Here is an 18,183-nt window from a genome sequence, read left to right on the forward strand (position 1 = left end):
TTGGCCCTGGCGTTCCCCTGTACTGGGGCATATAAAGTTTGCAAGTCCGATGGGCCTCTCTTTGCAGTGATGGCCGACTAGGCCATCTTTTCATACATATGCAGCTAAAGACAAGAGCTCCCGGGTACTGCTTAGTTCATATTGTTGTTCCACCTATAGGGTTGCAGTTCCCTTTAGCTCCTTGGGTAATTTCTCTAGCTCCTCCATTGGGGGCCCATCCAATGGCTGACTGTGATCATCCACTTCTGTGTTTGCTAGGCCCCCGGCATAGTCTCACAAGAGAGAGCTATATCTGGGTCCTTTCAGCAAAATCTTGCTAGTGTATGCAATGGTGTCAGCATTTGGAAGCTGATTATGGGATGGATCCCTGCATATGGCAATCACTAGATGGTCCATCCTTTCGTCACAGCTCCAAATTTTGTCTCTGTAACTCCTTCCATGGGTGTTTTGTTCCCATTTCTAAGAAAGGGTAAAGTGTCCACACTTTGGTCTTCGTTCTTCTTGAATTTCATGTGTTTGGCAAGTTGTATCTTATATCTTGGGTATCCTAAGTTTCTGGGCTAATATCCACTTATCAGTGAGTACATATTGTGTGAGTTCCTTTGTGATTGGGTTACCTCACTCAGGATGATACCCTCCAGGTCCATCCATTTGCCTAGGAATTTCATAAATTCATTTTTTTTAATAGCTGAGTAGTATTCCATTGTGTAAATGTACCACATTTTCTGTATCCATTCCTCTGTTGAGGGGCATCTGGGTTCTTTCCAGCTTCTGGATATTATAAACAAGGCTGCTATGAACATAGTGGAGCATGTGTTCTTCTTACCGGTTGGGACATCTTCTGGATATATGCCCAGGAGAGGTATTGCGGGATCCTCCGGTAGTACTATGTCCAATTTTCTGAGGAACCGCCAGACTGATTTCTAGAGTGGTTGTACAAGCTTGCAATCCCACCCTAACCCGAACTCTTAATGAATCATCACATGCAATGCTAACTTAACGGATTCCTGTGATTTTTAAAATTATCTATTATTTTGTTTATAATTAGGGTAAAGGTTCTGTGCTCGGCAAGGAGAGAGAGAGAGAGAAAAAGAAAGGGGAAAAGACTATGTTAAATAACTTGGTAAAGCACAGTCATGTTCTTTTGAAGCTATTAACATTTTCATTTAAGATGAGACACATTAAAATGTCAAGAGTCAAGCTCATAGGAAGAGTTGGTGTGCAGACCCAATGCTTTTTCTTGAATTTGGAATTAGTCTCACAGAGTTATTTTTGAGGCAACACTTGAGTCCTCATTGAAAGCCTGTGTTATTTCTCTGAAACTTACCTACCAATGTTAACGATTTAGTCAAACACATGTTTTCTGCTGGTTTATTCTTATGTTTGCTTAGGGTTTGAAAATTTATTCCTTTTTTTATAACTAAGATTTTAAGCTTGGAATCTTAGTATATAATGGACTATTATTCATCACAAATTATTTGTTCAAAGAAAAAAATGAAAGAGTTGCTGCATCTTAGTTGCTTTTCTGGCTGTGATATAATGCCATGATCAAGGCCACTTGGAAGAGAAAGTGTTGGCCTACTGTTGTAGAGGAGCAAAGATGGCGGAGCAAAGGTGTGAGGTGGGAACAGCTGAGACCTTACATCTTGATTCACAAGTTGGCAGAGAGAGGGAAGGAGGGAGGGTAGGAGGGAGGGAGGGAGAGAGAGAGAGAGAGAGAGAGAGAGAGAGAGGGAGAGGGAGAGGGAGAGGGAGAGGGAGAGGGAGAGCGAGAGCGAGAGCGAGAGCGAGAGAGAGAGAGAGAGAGAGAGAGAGAGAAAGAAATATGTTTGAGATCTCAAAATGACCAGAGTATGTTGAAACCTCAAAACTCACCCCCAGTGTCACACTTCCTCCAACTGAGGACTGAGTGTTCAGACACAGGAGCCTATGGGGGCCTTTCTCATTCACACCTCCACAGGAATTAGAAAGAGTTTAACCTTCTTTGTCTTCAACCAGTTACCAAGAGTTTACAGTTTAGAAAAGCCCAAGGTTTGTGCATCTCCAAGAGACGGCAGTGGTTTTATTTGTACAGTGGTAGGAATGAAAATCACAGAAGGATGCTTAATGGCAAGTGTGCAGCCTGGAGGACATTTGGAGTCCAGGTACTGGCTGTGTGCTTGGAATCCTGCTCTGAAAATTTTTATGTCTTTACTCACAGCAGACACATTTCATCATTCTTGACTTAGGCTTGCTTAAAGATTAATGAGTTAGTATTTCAGATTTTTTTGTAACAACAGCACAACCTTTTTCCCTGTGTAAAAAGAACGGAAGTTCCACAGACTTGTGGACTCTTTTGTTCCTGTATATCAATCTCTTGATGCATCCCGTCTGCCTTTCTGACTACCTATGCAGCTGTTTTTCATGTTTCTCCAACTTGGAGCAAGACCAAGTACTTTTGACAGTTGTACGCTGAATGACAATATATGCTTGGCTACAGGTCACGATCGCATTTCTTCACTTGTCTTTTCGGTCAGTGTGCAGAAGAAATATGAGCATGGAGAGATTCAGAGACTACTCTGAGTGATGGTGGTCTTTCTTCACGTGTAGTGTACCACTCCTCTTCCTGTGCCACGTGGATTCCACAGGGAGAGAGGACAGCAGAGAGATGGCAGAAATGGCATCCCTTGTTGCCTTGTTGCCATAGTAGCGAGTGATGGAAAAATTCTCTGGGCTATGCTTAGTAGAAAGAATTTCTGGGAATGGCCATACATACAAACTCCTACACACTGTTTTAGTGAGCAGACTTTAATTTATTAAGCCATTAATCTAGTGGTCAGTTCAACATGTAATTGGCTGCTGTTTTATGTATCATGTTAGCACTTTGTGTATTTTAACATCAAGAAATGAGACCCACTGTTTAATCGGATTCATTTCATGCGGCCTCCATGGTGGAACGTTCTAGTTTCCTCTCTGTCCTCTCAGGCACCATTTTCCCTTTGCTACTTTTTTTTTTTTTTTTTTTTTAAAGATTTATTTATTATTATATGTAAGTACACTGTAGCTGTCTTCAGACACACCATAAGAGGGAGTCAGATTTTCTTACGGATGGTTGTGAGCCACCATGTGGTTGCTGGGATTTGAACTCTGGACCTTCGGAAGAGCAGTCGGGTGCTCTTACCCACTGAGCCATCTCACCAGCCCTCCCTTTGCTACTTGATAGACCCTTTCTCATCCCTTCTTGGGTCTTACAAATATTTAAATTACATAATTTCTCTCTTCTGTTTGAGACTAATGGGATGATTGTCTATAAATCATGCTGAAACCGTCAACTTTCTTAATAATTTCTAGCTAAAAGTTATAGGTATAATTTTGGGGGACTTCATTAAAATGTTACCATGTATTTCAGCCCGTGTTCTTCATTTGTGCTGCCTTGGTTGAGTCTTGGCCTGTTGTACTGTACATCAAGTGTGTCTGTAAGTCAAGCGTCCCTGCCTCTGTGTCTTCTGAGGATTCATCTTCTCTCCCAGACATTCCCTCTCCATTCGCCTCCTCTGATGTTTCTGCTCATCCTTTCGGTGGTGATGCAGCCCTCCTTGATCTCGAAGCCTTTCTGAGCGAGTTCACTGTGATGATGTTCTGATCTTCTGCAGTGTTTAATTCAGTCCACATCGCTTACACTCTGCATGCCAATAAGCTCTCGATTTCAGAGTGCATACCATTCTTTCCTCTGCAGGAGTCAGTGGAGGTCTATGGACCCAGATGGGCCCCAACCTGAGTTCTGCTCTGTCACTTTCTAATTCTCTGATGTTACGTGAATTAATTCGGGCCTTCGAGTTTTAGTATTTTGATGGGTAAAGTGGGAACATTGCATAATTTTTAGAGTTGTTGACTATTATAGCTAACATGATAGTTTTTTAGCACAAGTCTGGGGTTCTAATAAATATGTAATAAATTACAGTATTATTTAATATTGTCATTATTCTGCTAATATTTTTCCAAGCCTTATAAGCAAGTACACAAGAGCTTCTAATACAGTGCTAACCATGTGGTAAGGACTCTTCAGTGTTGTCCATAAGTATGTCACTGAAATCATCCTGGAATCCTGTCACTTCCTGTTGGCTCTGCACTATCAGACCTAGAACACTCTGGCAGCTTTTATGGTCCTTTCTTTCTGTTCTCGTTACCTGTAAGAAGCTTTTGGTATGTGTCCTCAAGTGGTTTCCAAAGCAGTGATTTGAAAGATTTATTTATTTGTTTTTGAATTATGTTTTGGTTTGATCTCTACATTTTTCTGAATATTATTAGCCAAGGTTATAATAACTAAAGCATTTCTTACATACTTCAGATGAAGTGTATGAAATACTTAGAACAAAATTCCAGCTAATCCAAAGTGCAGATGAATAAACTCCTTTGCTTAGCTGATTCCACCTCAGAAGCTGTTGCTTCCTGGATCTCCTGCGTGCCAGGCAGTTCGTAGTTTATGCTGATGAGTAGCAGGGCTTCTGCTATTGCGTTAGGGTTGATGAGAGACACAAAACAAGACCATTTTAATGGATAGTTTGTTTAAGGTGCAGGTCTGGATGGGCTTCTGAGAGATCACTGACCGAAGGTGATTGCAGGGAAACAACCCTTATGGGAAGACACGATCTGATTCAGAGTCGGACTCACTCCACGTGGCCCCGTCATTTATGGGAATTCCTTGCCTCCAGATGAGACTTCAGATAGTGTCTTCCATCTTAACCTCTGACTGACGATCTCACCCCGTCCTTACTTCCCGCTTATTTGAGGGATTCTTTTTCCTCCTCCGCTGTAGACTATACCTATCCCCAAACTGTGAGGGACATCACTAAGTAGTCTACATAAAGCTGGGGACTATTTTTAAATTCAGAATGAAGTCATTCTCCTCACACATTAAAAGAAAGCATACGGTTTCACTGGAGCAGGCAAGAAAAGTGCAAGGGAGAGAGGCCACTGAAGCAAGGGAGAGAGGCCACTGAAGCAAGGGAGAGAGGCCACTGAAGCAAGGGAGAGAGGACACCGGATGCAAAGGTGCGGCTGTGGATGTTGTGGTGAGCTGTGTGGGGAAACTGCGAGCTGTGCAGCATCAGGCAGGTGGTGAAGAGGTGCGGAGCTTCTATTGCTGGTCTAGTTGTCCTACATGATTGTGGAAGAAGGTACTGAGGTGGATATGCTGTCCGGCAGACTGGGGACCGCTGTCCCAGCGACAGAACTGACGTGGAGTGCACTGAGCCCTAGATTATGTGTCTTGGACTGAACAGGTTTAGTATTTGCCTTGATGTTGCTGGAGTTTCAGGATGAAACCTTTACACTGTGTTCACAGCGGCCAAAGTGCTACCTTTCTCTGGGGTTCAGGTTCTCTTCAAGTCCTGTTTCCTTAACCTATCGTGCTAGAGCATTGGTTCTGAAACTTTGGCAGCCAAGCAGTTGCAATGGGCTGATTTGCAATGTTTAAAGCTGCATCCCGTATATTGTCATCCACAAATATTTCAGCACCATCTCCCAGTAAGGTCATCTGACATCAATTTATTTGTGTGTACGCATTTTTGTGCACGTGAGCATGAATAACTGCTTATGCATTTGTGTGTGTGTAAGAGAGACCATGCGTGAGTGCACATGCATTTATATGTGTGTGCATTTGTGTATGTGTACATGCATGAGTACATATGCATTTTTATGTGTGTGCATTTGTATGTGTGAGCATGCATGAGTGCATTTGTGTATGTGTGTGCACGCATGAGTGCATATGCATTTATGTGTGTGTTCTAGTGTGCTGTGTGTTGAGGTTTGCATTCAGAGCTTGCTTCATGCTGGGCATGTGTTGCACTGTTGGCTGGTGTCCCTGGTTCCCTCTGTGCTGGGTTTGATGTCTAAGTCAATGAGAACAGGGGAGAGCTCCATGACAGTGAGGAGTTCCCTGGAGAACGGTTTTGTTGTGTGTTGGAGTTTGGGGAAAGCAGTATCTTAGAATCATGATTGTTCTTAGGGATTATTTTGAAATTGGTGTATAATGTATACAAAGAAATGTTATTAAAAGTATAAACCCCTGGTAAATACGATTTGAATACACAAGGAAACTATAAATCTCTTATGAATATAAAACTTGGGACATGCGTACCTGTATTTATATTACTAGCCTGATATTTCCACTGGCTTGTAAAGCAAAACTGAAACTACCTTGAGATTGTCTTGTAGAGCAAAAGCTAACTGTGATATATTTGTGCAGAATAGTGATTATTAAACATCAAATTTAAAAATAATAAGGTATCTAATTTCTTCTAATTTTTCCTAGGTCGGGATTTAATTTGTATCCAGTCTCTGGATGGGATGCTGATGGTGTTTGAGCAGGAAAGCTATGCGTTTGGGAGGTTTCTCCCTGGTTTTCTTCTGCCTGGCCCTCTTGCTTACAGTCCCCGCACGGATTCCTTCATAACTGTGTCTTCTTGCAGACAAGTGGAAAGTTACAAGTGAGTCTGTGTGTGACCTTTGGAATCATGATTATTGTGTTTGTTGCTGATTAATTATTTTTCTTGAAGACCTTGAATATTACAGTTGAAGAAATTACTGGCTTCTTTGGTAAAATTTAACTGGGTTGGCTTAGATCATCACAGTGATGTATGTAAAGTATTTGGAAGGCTATGCCATGCGCTGATTCCAAAGAAGCCCGGAGGAGGCAGCTCTCACCACTGCTGGATGGTCAGCATCCTTAGCAGATGACACTGCCAGTGTTGAGCACTTTGTTATAAAGAGTAAATGTCTTTCAACTCACAACTAATAGAAAATGCTCAATATTAACATGATACAATGACTATATGATGACATATGTTGATATATATGATATATACTGATATATATATGATATATAGTGGTATATATAATATATATGATATATAGTGATATATCTGATATATATATATGTATATATATATGATATATAGTGATATATATGATATGAGATATATAGTGATATATCTGATGTATATGGATATAAGGACAATAAAATGGCTGACTGTGGTGGTCCAGGTCTTTAGTCTTGGCACTCAGGAGGCAGAGGCAGGTGGATATCGGTGAGTTTGAGACCAACCTCATCTACATAGTGAGTTACAGCGAGGGTTACAAAGTGAGAACTTGTTTCAGAAAAGCAAACAAAACAAAACAAAAAGTTATGTGCCTCAGCAATGGTCAGACAGACAATCAAGTGCAACACTGAGTGAAAAGGCCATAGGTTGCATGTGTTGGGTGACTTTATAATAACAAGGAATGCACATGGTATTTGAACATGTCTGGGAAAAGCTGTAACTATTGCAATGACTGTTCATGGTCTTTACAAAGGAGCAGTTCATTGTAGACGAGGCATGGAAGCGACCCCATGAACATAGTGTGTACTTCTGCTAGAAATTCCTACAGATCTTCCTGAGTTAATTTGCGAGAAAGCATTTTCTACTCTGTTATTCACAAAAATTATTGTTGGTATAGAGAATGGGAAAAGAATTAGAAATTTGTTCTGGGAGCATAAATAGGATTGGTTTAAAATATCTTTAGCTAGTTATCATATTGTATCTTAAAAAGATTTATTGTTGATTTGTGTGCATGTGTGTGCCTTTGTGGCTTTATATGTATCACATGTGTGAAGATGCCTTTGAGGGCAGAGGAAGGTCTGAGGTTCCCCTGGAACTGGACTCACAGGGTTGTGGGCTCCTGGAGCTGGGTGCTGGGAGCCAGCCTGAGCTTGCCCGTCACTGCTGAGCTGGCTCTAACACTTGTTGTCTTCATGATGGCAACATCTAGAACTTTACACATCATATTATTCTGGTGGTGTTTTTGGCCACCTGATGCGCCCCCCCCCCCCAAGTTGGGAATAAAATATAAATCTCTTGGGCGGTGGCCATAGAGATTGTGCCTTCATGTCAGTGTTGTGTTCAGTCAGACAGGCATTTTCCCCTTCGTAAGTGGCAGTCTTCTGTCGAATGGTTGTCCATCCTGAAAACAGCAACTGTGTGAGGAAGCAGCGGCTGATGGATGCGGCAGGTCACTACGTTGCATTTTTCTATAGCTCCTTTGGCTCTTGCTCAGAGAGGATGAATTGTGGTGTTGGCTCTGAAAATAAATATCTTTTGTTTGAGAAATTAAGAAAAGTGTCTTTGTGATTTACTCAAACTCAGGTGGTGCTCTTACCTCCTGCCAAGCAGGGGTACTGGAGGGCGCAGCACAGCACACAGATCTGAATCCACCACCATTGTTTACTCTCAGAGTGCATGCGTGTGCGTGTGTGCATGTGTATGTGTGTGTATGTGCGTGTTCATGCACATTCATGCCTGAGAGTGATTTAGTTTGTAGTACCTCTAGGAGAGATCCTACTAGGAGGTGATAAGTGCATTTCCTTAACATGTGAGGTGAATATCATAAAGGTCTTGATTCAATTCTGATAGTTCTCGAATACACTGATCTATTTAACTGTTTCCATCTAAGTAAAAAACCTCATACTTTATCCATTATGAGGTTAATTTATACTGGTAAAAGTGCACAAGCCATGGGGCAGTTGGTAAGATTTATAGCATTATGTTCTGTGATGTGTGTATGCATGCTTTCAAGTTTGATAGATTGGATTAAATGATATTCACCAGGGAAATTTAGGAAAGGGGAAAGCATAAAACTCCTGGTTCCTTTTCTTGAGGCCTCATTAAGTCTGTCTGCAGTCAGTTACAGGATGTAATCGGCTAAGAGAATGGGCTTTTAAGACCTAATTCACCTTCATTTTGATATTGATAGTTAACTACTTTAAAGTTAATTATATTCAGATAGGAGCATGTATGGGCTTTTGCCTCAAGCTTTAGTGTGTGTAGGAATCTTTTGGCCAGCTTCTTGTTAATGCATGTTTACACCTTCCCAGCCCCCAGTCTCTTAAGACACAGAACTCACCATTGTAAATATAGACTGAAGTGGTTTTAATTTAGGATTGAGTGTTCTCCCTCTCCCTTCCTCTTTCCTCTCTCCTCTCCTCTCCTCTCCTCTCCTCTCCTCTCCTCTCCTCTCCTCTCCTCTCCTCTCCTCTCCTCTCCTCTCCTCTCCTCTTCTTCTTTTCTTGGCTTGGCTTTCCTTTGAGATAGGACTTGACTCTCTAGCTCTGACTGGGTAAAGCTATAATCCTCCTGCCTCAGCCTCTAATTTAGGATTACAGACATGTACAGTCAAGCCAGGCATGCTTATGTTTATGAATGTATGCATTTTTGTCTGTGTATAGACACATGCTTGGGCCCAAGTGTGTGTGGCATGGTACATGCCATTCAAGGTTGTTGGGCTTAGTAGCAAGTACCTTTACCCTCTGAGTCATGTCAGTGGTCTGTTGTATTTTTTTTAAAGATTCATTTATTTTATTGTATAGGTGTTGTGTGCCATAGTGTATGTGTGTAGGTCAGAGGACAACTTGTAGAATTTGGTTCTTTCTTTCCAAGATGTGGGGCCAGGAGATTGAATCAGGTCCCTAGGCTTGCCCCAAGGGCTTTTTTTGCAGCCATCTTGCTAGGTCCCTTTTTTTTTTTTTTTTGGTTTTTCGAGACTTCTCCGTATAGCCCTGGCTGTCCTGGAACTCACTCTGTAGAGCAGGCTGGCCTCGAACTGAGAAATCCGCCTGCCTCTGCCTCTGCCTCTGCCTCCAGAGTGCTGGGATTAAAGGCGTGTGCCACCACGCCTGGCCCCTCTTTTACTTTTGTGGGAGAATTGTTTGTTCTGTATTGAGGCTAGGGCTTTTGATGTTTCTGTTTTCCTGGCAGGGCACAAAGTCAAGTGGCCGCATTTGCCATTGCCGTTATGTGGGTCACTTAAGCGTTTGTGGCTATTGGGTCAAAATGCCACCAGCGCACTGGACTGGCCGTGTCTGTTATCAGCACCTTTCAGTTCTTAGTACACTTCGGATACTCTTGGCAGTGTCTTCCTGTCCTGGGCCTGGGTATTCATTCCTTCAGCAGTCGCAAAAGGGCTGCTGTTCCTTAACTAGTACCACCAACACTTGAATTGTAGGAAAAAGATACGTGCTTTCTTTGTTTCAGATTTTCCACGTCTGCTTGGAGTTGGGTGTCATGTGAGTTCTTGGTCATAGTTAGGAGGTGTTAAGGAAGACATACTGTCACGGGTCGGCTGTCATCTAAATTACTGTCAGCTGTTCAAGTAATAAAATCCTCTTCTCCGCCGTCTTCAGGAAGAGAAAGGGTTGGATTTGGAATCAGGAGGCAAGGCGGGTTGTGCCTGTACTTGCTGATCTGATGGTAATGAGGCTATTCCCGGAGCTCACTGACCTCAGATGAATAATAATTCTTTGTAGCCATATAAAAAGCTTCAAAGGGCCCAATGAGCTTTGGATTTTTGTAATAATCCCATTAATCTCCCTGCCATCCTCTGGTAGGTTGGAGTCTGCAGGCAGTAACCTACCTGTGTAATCGCTTGCTTGAGCATTGGCTTACAGTAGGACCAGCTCTGCGACCTCGGTCATAGCTGCACACTGTTTCTGCCCCCTTTCTGGAGCTTGGAATCTGAGATCTGATTTTTTTGGGTTACCTTTGGAAACGTTGGGGTTGTGAAGGTCAGTTCAAGGTTGAGGTGTAGACGTTTTCTGCAGCTGCACACTTTAAAGCTTGGCTTTGTGAGACTCACACCCTCTCCCTCCTACCTAGTCTCCCCTCCACGACCCCCCATCCCATCCCTTCCCTCTTCCCCTAAGCCTCTAAGAGGGTTCACCCCCCTCCACCTACCCACCTCACCCCTCTAGCATCCCCCTTTTCTGCGGTATCGAACCTCCACAGGGCCAAGCGCCTCACTGAGGCCAGACAAGGCAATCCTCTACATATGTAGCAGGGGGCCACGGACCAGCCCATTTATTCTCTTTGGTTGGTGGCTTAGCCCCTAGAGCCCCAAGGGGTCTGAGTTAGTTGATACTGTTGTTTTTACTAGGGGGTTGTAGTACCCTTTAGGTTATCCAGTCCTTCCCCTAACTCTTCCATTGAGGTCCCCGTGTTCAGTCCAAGGGTTGGCTGTGAGTATCTGTATCTGTCTTAGTTGGGTGCTGGTAAAGCCTCTCAGAGGATAGCCATACCAGGCTCCTGTCTGCAAGTACATCTTGGCATCAGCAATAGTGTCCTGATTTGGTGTGTGGATGGAATGGATCACACTATGGGAAGGTCTCTGGATGGCCTTTCCTTAAGTGTCTGCTTCATTTTTTTTTTTTTTTTTGTCCCCGTCTTTCCTTTAGACAGGAACAATTCTGGGTTAAAATTTTTGAGGTGGGTGGGTGGCCCCATCCCTCCACTGGGGGCCATGCCTATCTACTAGATATGGTCTCTTCAGGTTCTACCTCCCTGCTTTTGGGTATTTCAGTTAATGTCATCCTCACTGGGCCCTGGGAGCCTCTCGCATCCCTGGCATCTGGGACTTCCTAGAGGTTTCCCATGCCCTGTTGTGTGGAAATTTAAAAACATGCTAGCTCTATACTTGAGAGCCCTGCTTGAGTTCTCTCAGCCTCTTGAGACTAACTCCACCAAGCCACCAAAGATTGCCCTGGCTGTGCCCTTTCTCCTGCCCACCTTAGTCGCTGTGGATGGAAAACACCAGACAGCTTTAATATTTTAAAACTAGCCAGATAACTCAATGGCTGGGTGAGAATATTTTGCCCATCCTCCTTACAAACCATAGGTGCCCTGAGACCTACATGTTTGCTGCTTCCTCCTCTCCACCACCTGCTCTGCCTCTTCCCTCTTGACCCTTTCTCTTCCTCCTGGGACCCAGAAGTCCCACCTTTTTCCTTTTGCCCAATGATTGGCTTCCACCATCTTATTGACACAATCAAGAATCTATTGGGGTCTAGCTGGGTCTTCAGGTAGAACTATTTCCAATTTTCTGAGGAACCACCAGACTGACTTCCAGAGTGGTTGTACCAGCTTGCAATCCCAGCAGCAATGGAGCAGAGTTCCTCTTTCTCCACATCCTTACTAGCGTCTGCTGTCACCTGAGTTTTTGATCTTAGCCATTCTGATTGGTGTGAGGTGGAATCTCAGAGTCATTTTGATTTGTGCAACCTTCTTAAATAGCATCGGTAGCTGTGGACCAGGTATCAGATACACAGGCCCATGGAAAAATTCATCAAACCACCACACTCTGGAGTGTGGATGACCATCTATTGGCTCCTTTACCCAAGCCTGTCACACTTTGGAGATGGAGTTTGTACCACATGATCTGCGGGGACACATTCAAACCATAGCAGCCTATGCTATTTGAATAGAGCATCTCAGTGCTGTGGTTGGGCTTGCGCACTGTGCATGTGAGAGCAGTGCCCTGCCCAGCTGCGCCCAAGCCCTGGACCGCCATGTCTGCATGTATTTGGATCCTCCGCACTCTGCTCACTCAGGCTGCTGGCCTTGGGTTCTTACACAGCTCTGTCTTAGTTGATATGAGTTGTCTGAATATATCTGTTTTTAAGTTTTGCCTTAGCCCTACAAGATCAATATAAATAACTGTGATTTACTACGAAGAGAAGGAATTTGTTTGAAGTTTTTTTTTAAACTTAAAGTAGGTTATTCTAAAAATATCCCATTAATTAATAGGAAATAAGGGAACTTAAACTTTATTGGGTAACTTTATATATTGAGTGATATTACAAATTGTTTTAGAGAATGGCTTGAGCTAAATGTTATCACTGAAATGGAAACTGTAGGGTATGTGTAGATCATTCCTAATGCCCACTATTGAGACTGTATCAAGTATCTGGCGAGTCATTGATTTGTCTGTCTCCATAAATCTGTATCTGTCTTTATGTCTTTCAAGCCTTTGATCAAAACTTGGGAATGTGATATAGCTTGAGCATTCTTAGTCTGAAAGTCTTCGTTAGCCAAACATTTTGAGCCCTGACATGCTCGACAAAGCCTGGAGTTTGCAGCACTTTGGAAGTTCACATTATGCTTCGAGGCTGTAAGAGTGAACATGGTTTCCAGCCTCCTCTGAGCTCTTAAGCACGTTTACCCCAAACACTTTGGATGAGCGATTAGCAGCATGTACACTGCAGGTGCTGTACTAGCGACAGCTACTTTCATAGACAGGAGGCCTCGGCAGGGTGAGTGACTTGTCAGTTCCCCTTCATGTCATAAAACACCAGCGAAGCCCAGCACTGACTGTTGCCCGGCAGCTCTGCCATCCTGTCCTCTCTGGGCATCTACTGACATCACTTAAAGGAACCACCTTATTTCTGATAGCCCCATGCCAAGTTGGTGTGTGTGCTTCTGTTCCTCAGCATTCCGCAGGCGCTGTGCTTTAGTGCGTCTCTAAATTCACGGCAGCCAGTGGTTTGCCTGGGGAGGGTTGAGTATGATAACTCTGAGGAGTATGTATTAATCATTCCTATGACAGTGACTGGGCCACAGTATTTACGCTCTTTTGGGCATGTGGTATTCAGGCGCTAGGCTCTCTTGACTGTTATTTGCTACATAAAGTTCTCTGGAGAGCTAACAGTAGTGCTGACTTCACAGTACGACCATAATGAATATTTATATCGTGCATCATAATAAAACTCACGAAAATTTAATCAGAAATGTATAGGCCTTAGAACTAAAGAAATTTTTGTTCACAGCATTTATGGACTGTGTACCTTTAAAGTTTAAAGTGATTTTTACTTTAAAACTTATGATGTCACTTATCCTTTGCCATCTCTTCAAACAGGTACCAGGTACTTGCCTTTGCCACAGATGCAGACAAGAAGCAGGAGATGGAACAGCAAAAACTTGGTTCTGGAAAGCGGCTAGTTGTAAGTCTATACGGCTCAGGAACGCTACTCATGGTCACAGTTGTAGAGAATTCCTGGAAGAAAATTAAAAATGTATTTTGACAATTTCTCTTTATCCGCTGTACAATGACCAGGGATTGAATTGCCTGTTGCTGTGCTGTAGATCATGTCTGTCCACATGCCGAAATGCATCAGAATACAGCGTGGCGTGCTGCAACTGTAAATGGCTGGGTGGCACCACTTTTCATTGAAGAGATTATAAACTAACACAAAACTTTAAAGTCATTTTTAAAAATTTCTGTTTTGTCCTTCCTTCCTTCCTTCCTTCCTTCCTTCCTTCCTTCCTTCCTTCCTTCCCCCCTCCCTCTCTCTCTGCTTGCTTGCTTGCTTTCTTTCTTTCTTTCTTTCTTTCTTTCTTTCTTTCTTTCTTTCTTTCTTTCTTTCTAGACCTTAAAGTCTTAATTTTCCATTGGTCCAGAAACTAAAATACTAAACACAAAACAGGTTGTATGTGTATATTTACACACACAGACACATATACACACATATATATACGCATACAAATAAACCACATAATACATGTATATATACACACACATACATATATACACATATAGACACATATACACATACTTATACATACACACACATGTACACACATGCACAAGCACACACACATGCACACACGTGCCAAGACATTGAAGGGAGCAGGGTGTATACAGCATATAGGAGGAGGGTTGGAGGAAAGAGTGGGTGATGCACACGGCACATATATTTGAAATTAAGATAAAAGCAGATGCATTTCTAGGTCCATATGATCAACTAACCTAAGTTAAGTCAAGTTGAAGCAAATAATGTTTTTCCTTTTTAAATTGAAAGCAGAATTTTTTATACGATATTCTGATTATGTCTCCCTTCCTCCTCCTCCCCATCCTCCTTCTTTACCCCACAAGTCCACACCTTTGTCTCTCTCATTAGAAAACATAGAGACATCTAAGAATAGTAATAATAATAATAAAGGTATGATAAAATAAAAACAAACCAGGATAGGACCAACAAGCAAACAAACAGAAAAAGAAAACCAATGTAAGAACACAAGAAACCCATAAAAACAAAGTTAGAAACCATAATATAACAACAAAATGTCTGTGAGGTCAAGCAAAGCCGGGATGAAGCCTTAGAGACAAAGGTTACTGTAAGAATGCCAGTGAGTTTGCTTTTTGATGGCCAACTACTGCTGGGAGTGGGTGGGGCCTGCCCGTAACTGGCTTATGTGCCAGAACACGAAATTTTCCCTTTCTGGTAGTTTGTCAGTTGGAAATAGGCTCTGGGTTAGGCATGGGGTTGTGTCCACTTCCCCTATCAGCATGGGGAGTCCATCTGGCTTAGACCTGTGCTGGTCCTGAGCTGCCAGTCTCTGTGTTCTTGTGCACATAGATCATGCTGTGTCTAGAAGCCTGGTCTTGGTGTCCTCCATCCCCTCTGGCTCTTATACTCTTCCCACCTCATCTTCCACGGGGTTCCCTGACTCCTGACGGGAGGGATTTGATGGACATGTCCCATTTAGGAGTGAGTGTCCCAGGGTGTCTCATTCTCAGCACATTGCCCAGCTGTGGGTCTCTGTATTTGTTCCTCTGTACGACAGAAGGAAGCCTCTTGCGATGGCTGGGCGGTGCATTGGTTTGTGAGTATAGCCACATGTTATCGGGAGATAGTTTATTGCTGTGCTGCCTTAGCAGCACAGTGGTCGAAGAACACCTTTTAAATTGTTCAGCTGTCCCTCATCAGTTCCCACATGCATGCAATCTGTCTGGTCACACTCTTCCTTCCTGTCTCATCTCCCACCCCCGCCTAACTTGTTTGTTTATGTTTCTGAGTGGCAAGATCCATGTGTGCTTGTGTGTGTGCGTGTGCGCGAGTGCACGCACATGTGTGTGTTTTTTAGTATGCTAGTAGACAGCTTGCTGAGTTAGTTCTCTCTCTTTGTTACATTCTGGGAACCGAATACAGATTTTTATGCTTGGCGGCAAGCTCCTCTGTTCCCTGAGCCACATCGCTTAGCCAGAAAACTCCTCCTAATCTGAGAGGGTTTGTACATTTCATTCTTCTGCTCATAATGATCTTTCCTTTGGCTAATTTTTAGGTGTTTTCCTTAACACTTAATCTGATCAGCTTAGATTCTGATGTCTTTTTTCTTCCCTTTCCTCCTTTCTTCCTTTATTCTTCCAACTTTAGTACTTGTTGAACCTCCTGCATCTGTGAGTTTATAAAAATTTTTAAATTACAAAATTACAAAATTTGGCCATCAATTCTTCAAATATTTCTTTTCTCTCTCTGTTTATGGAATGTTCCAGTTACACTGACCTTACTGACTGTCCCACAGCTAGGAGACTTTTCTTCTCATTTTGGTCAGTGAATGACTTCCCCTTTCGAAGGCCCAGGTGGAGCCCTGGCCTCATGAAGCTTTTTACCACCAAGTATTCCATCCCCTCAATGTCCTCCAATTCTGCTTTCCCACTTGGGATAAATTTTGTGCTGTAATGGTGACCACTCACATTTTTTTCTAGTGCAATGGAGCCCATTTGCTAAAGATTTCATTTCTGTAAGTTCAGTGCGGTGTTTCTATCTTCAATATCTCTGTATAACTTTTAAAGGTACTTATATTGGCAGTTTTCTATTTTTTAACATCAGTTTTGCCTTAGTTTTAGTAGATTTATTTCTCTTTGTTGTAAATCATATTTCCTGATTGTTTTATTTCCATGATTGGTAATTTAAAATTTACTATTAGATGTCATATAAGTCAATTCTATTTTGTTACATTTTAGATAGTTTTGAATTATTATAGACCAAGCTTAGTCCTGATACACTGTTGTTTGAAAACAGTTTGATCTTTCTGAGCACTGTTTTAAAAGACTTATTAGGTGGAACAAAACTACATATTGTATGGCTCACTTTCCCCACTCCTGAGACCAGTTCCTCCTGTGAGCTTTGCAGTGCCTCAGGACTGGGAGCTTGAGTGCAGATTCAGTCCATGGTGGCTGTTGGGCACTGTTACCTGGAATTCTGTAGGATGGTGGCTCCCTGGCCTTCCCTAGCTTCCCCCTGGGAATGTGCTGGTGAATTCTCAGGACATCTGAGATAAGCTTTCTGTAGGTCTCCCCAGGCTCGGCTCTTCATTACATGTACTGTGACCTCTAACCACCTTGGTTTCTCTGCACTCAGTTCAGCTCCTCAGCTCTTCTGAGGCTGGAGATGACATCAGCGTTTATCTTTGGCATCTAGGGCATCACTATTTTTTTTTTTTTTTTTTTTTTTTTTGGTATTACAAACCATTGCTTTATGTGTTCTGTGCATTTTGTGTTTGTTTGAGGCAAGATGCTAAACACACACTATCTTCTTGCTTGGAAGTGGTGGGCACATCAGTTTTTAGCAGCTGCCTCACTCCTGGCTTTTGCTTTTCAGGTGGACTGGACTCTGAATATTGGCGAGCAAGCCCTTGATATCTGTATCTTCCCTTTGAACCAATCTGCATCTTCTGTTTTTGTTCTTGGTGAGAGAAACTTCTTTTGCCTAAAGGATAATGGGCAGATTCGATTCATGAAGAAGCTCGGTTATAACCCCAGTTGTTTTCTACCGTACTGCTCAGGTGGGTGCGGAGATTTTTCTGTTATCCTTTCTGTATCGCAAGACTACACTTTATAAGTGCATACAGACATTGGAAAAAGCCACACTCAGACACATATTTTAAACATCTAGGAAAGCAGCTTTTTACTGAATGAATAATGGAGCTTTTAACTTTCACAGTTTGAGTCGACACTTGACATAAATTAGTTCATGTGGCTGTGCCAGCCATTGGACTTTGTATAAGATCACTTGTAGATTTGCTTCCAGCTCATTAATGCTTTCCATAATGTGACTATTCAAGAATGCTTCCATGAGAACATTGCTCTTTTAAAGCAGAGCAGTGATGTCCAATAGAAGTCCTTACCGTAAATGCCACTCAGTCAATCATTAATTTAGGTATGTGATATGTTAATAAAATTCACTCCTTGTAGATGAAATGCACACACCTTGGCTGATCACTATACTTATTGTCTATAAAATGATTTGTTTCTTTTTTGCTCTTTGTTTCTTAAAGTTGAAAGCTTATATCTTAACACCTAAAACCTTTATGTGTTAAAATCAAGATATTGCTATTAGTGTGTGATAAGTTTCCCATAAGAGACCAGAGTGCACTATTTTGAATGGCCGTTTTCTTACTATCTTCTTTCTGTATCTTCAACCTGCAGTTTCTGAAGGTACAATAAATACTTTGATTGGAAACCATAACCACATGCTGCATATTTACCAGGACGTGACACTGAAGTGGGCCACACAACTCCCCCACGTCCCCGTGGCCGTCAGAGTAGGCTGTTTTCAGT

At 42.5% G+C, this 18,183-nt stretch overlaps 1 protein-coding gene across 10 annotated transcripts in view; it reads left to right on the forward strand.

The window, feature by feature from the left end:
- Bbs9 (Bardet-Biedl syndrome 9 (human)) overlaps positions 1–18,183 on the forward strand; it is a 412,725-nt gene that overhangs the window by 85,854 nt on the left and 308,688 nt on the right. For all 10 annotated transcript variants that reach the window (XM_006510416.4, XM_006510417.4, XM_006510418.4 and 7 more), the window contains 4 exons: positions 6,293–6,467; positions 13,699–13,783; positions 17,225–17,408; positions 18,052–18,181. In XM_006510416.4, coding sequence (XP_006510479.1) covers positions 6,293–6,467; positions 13,699–13,783; positions 17,225–17,408; positions 18,052–18,181 — 574 coding nt within the window. The remainder of the gene's footprint in view (positions 1–6,292; positions 6,468–13,698; positions 13,784–17,224; positions 17,409–18,051; positions 18,182–18,183) is intronic.

The sequence above is a fragment of the Mus musculus genome, chromosome 9 (assembly GCF_000001635.26).
Source record: "Mus musculus strain C57BL/6J chromosome 9, GRCm38.p6 C57BL/6J".
In the NCBI taxonomy this organism is placed as follows: Eukaryota; Metazoa; Chordata; class Mammalia; order Rodentia; family Muridae; genus Mus; species Mus musculus.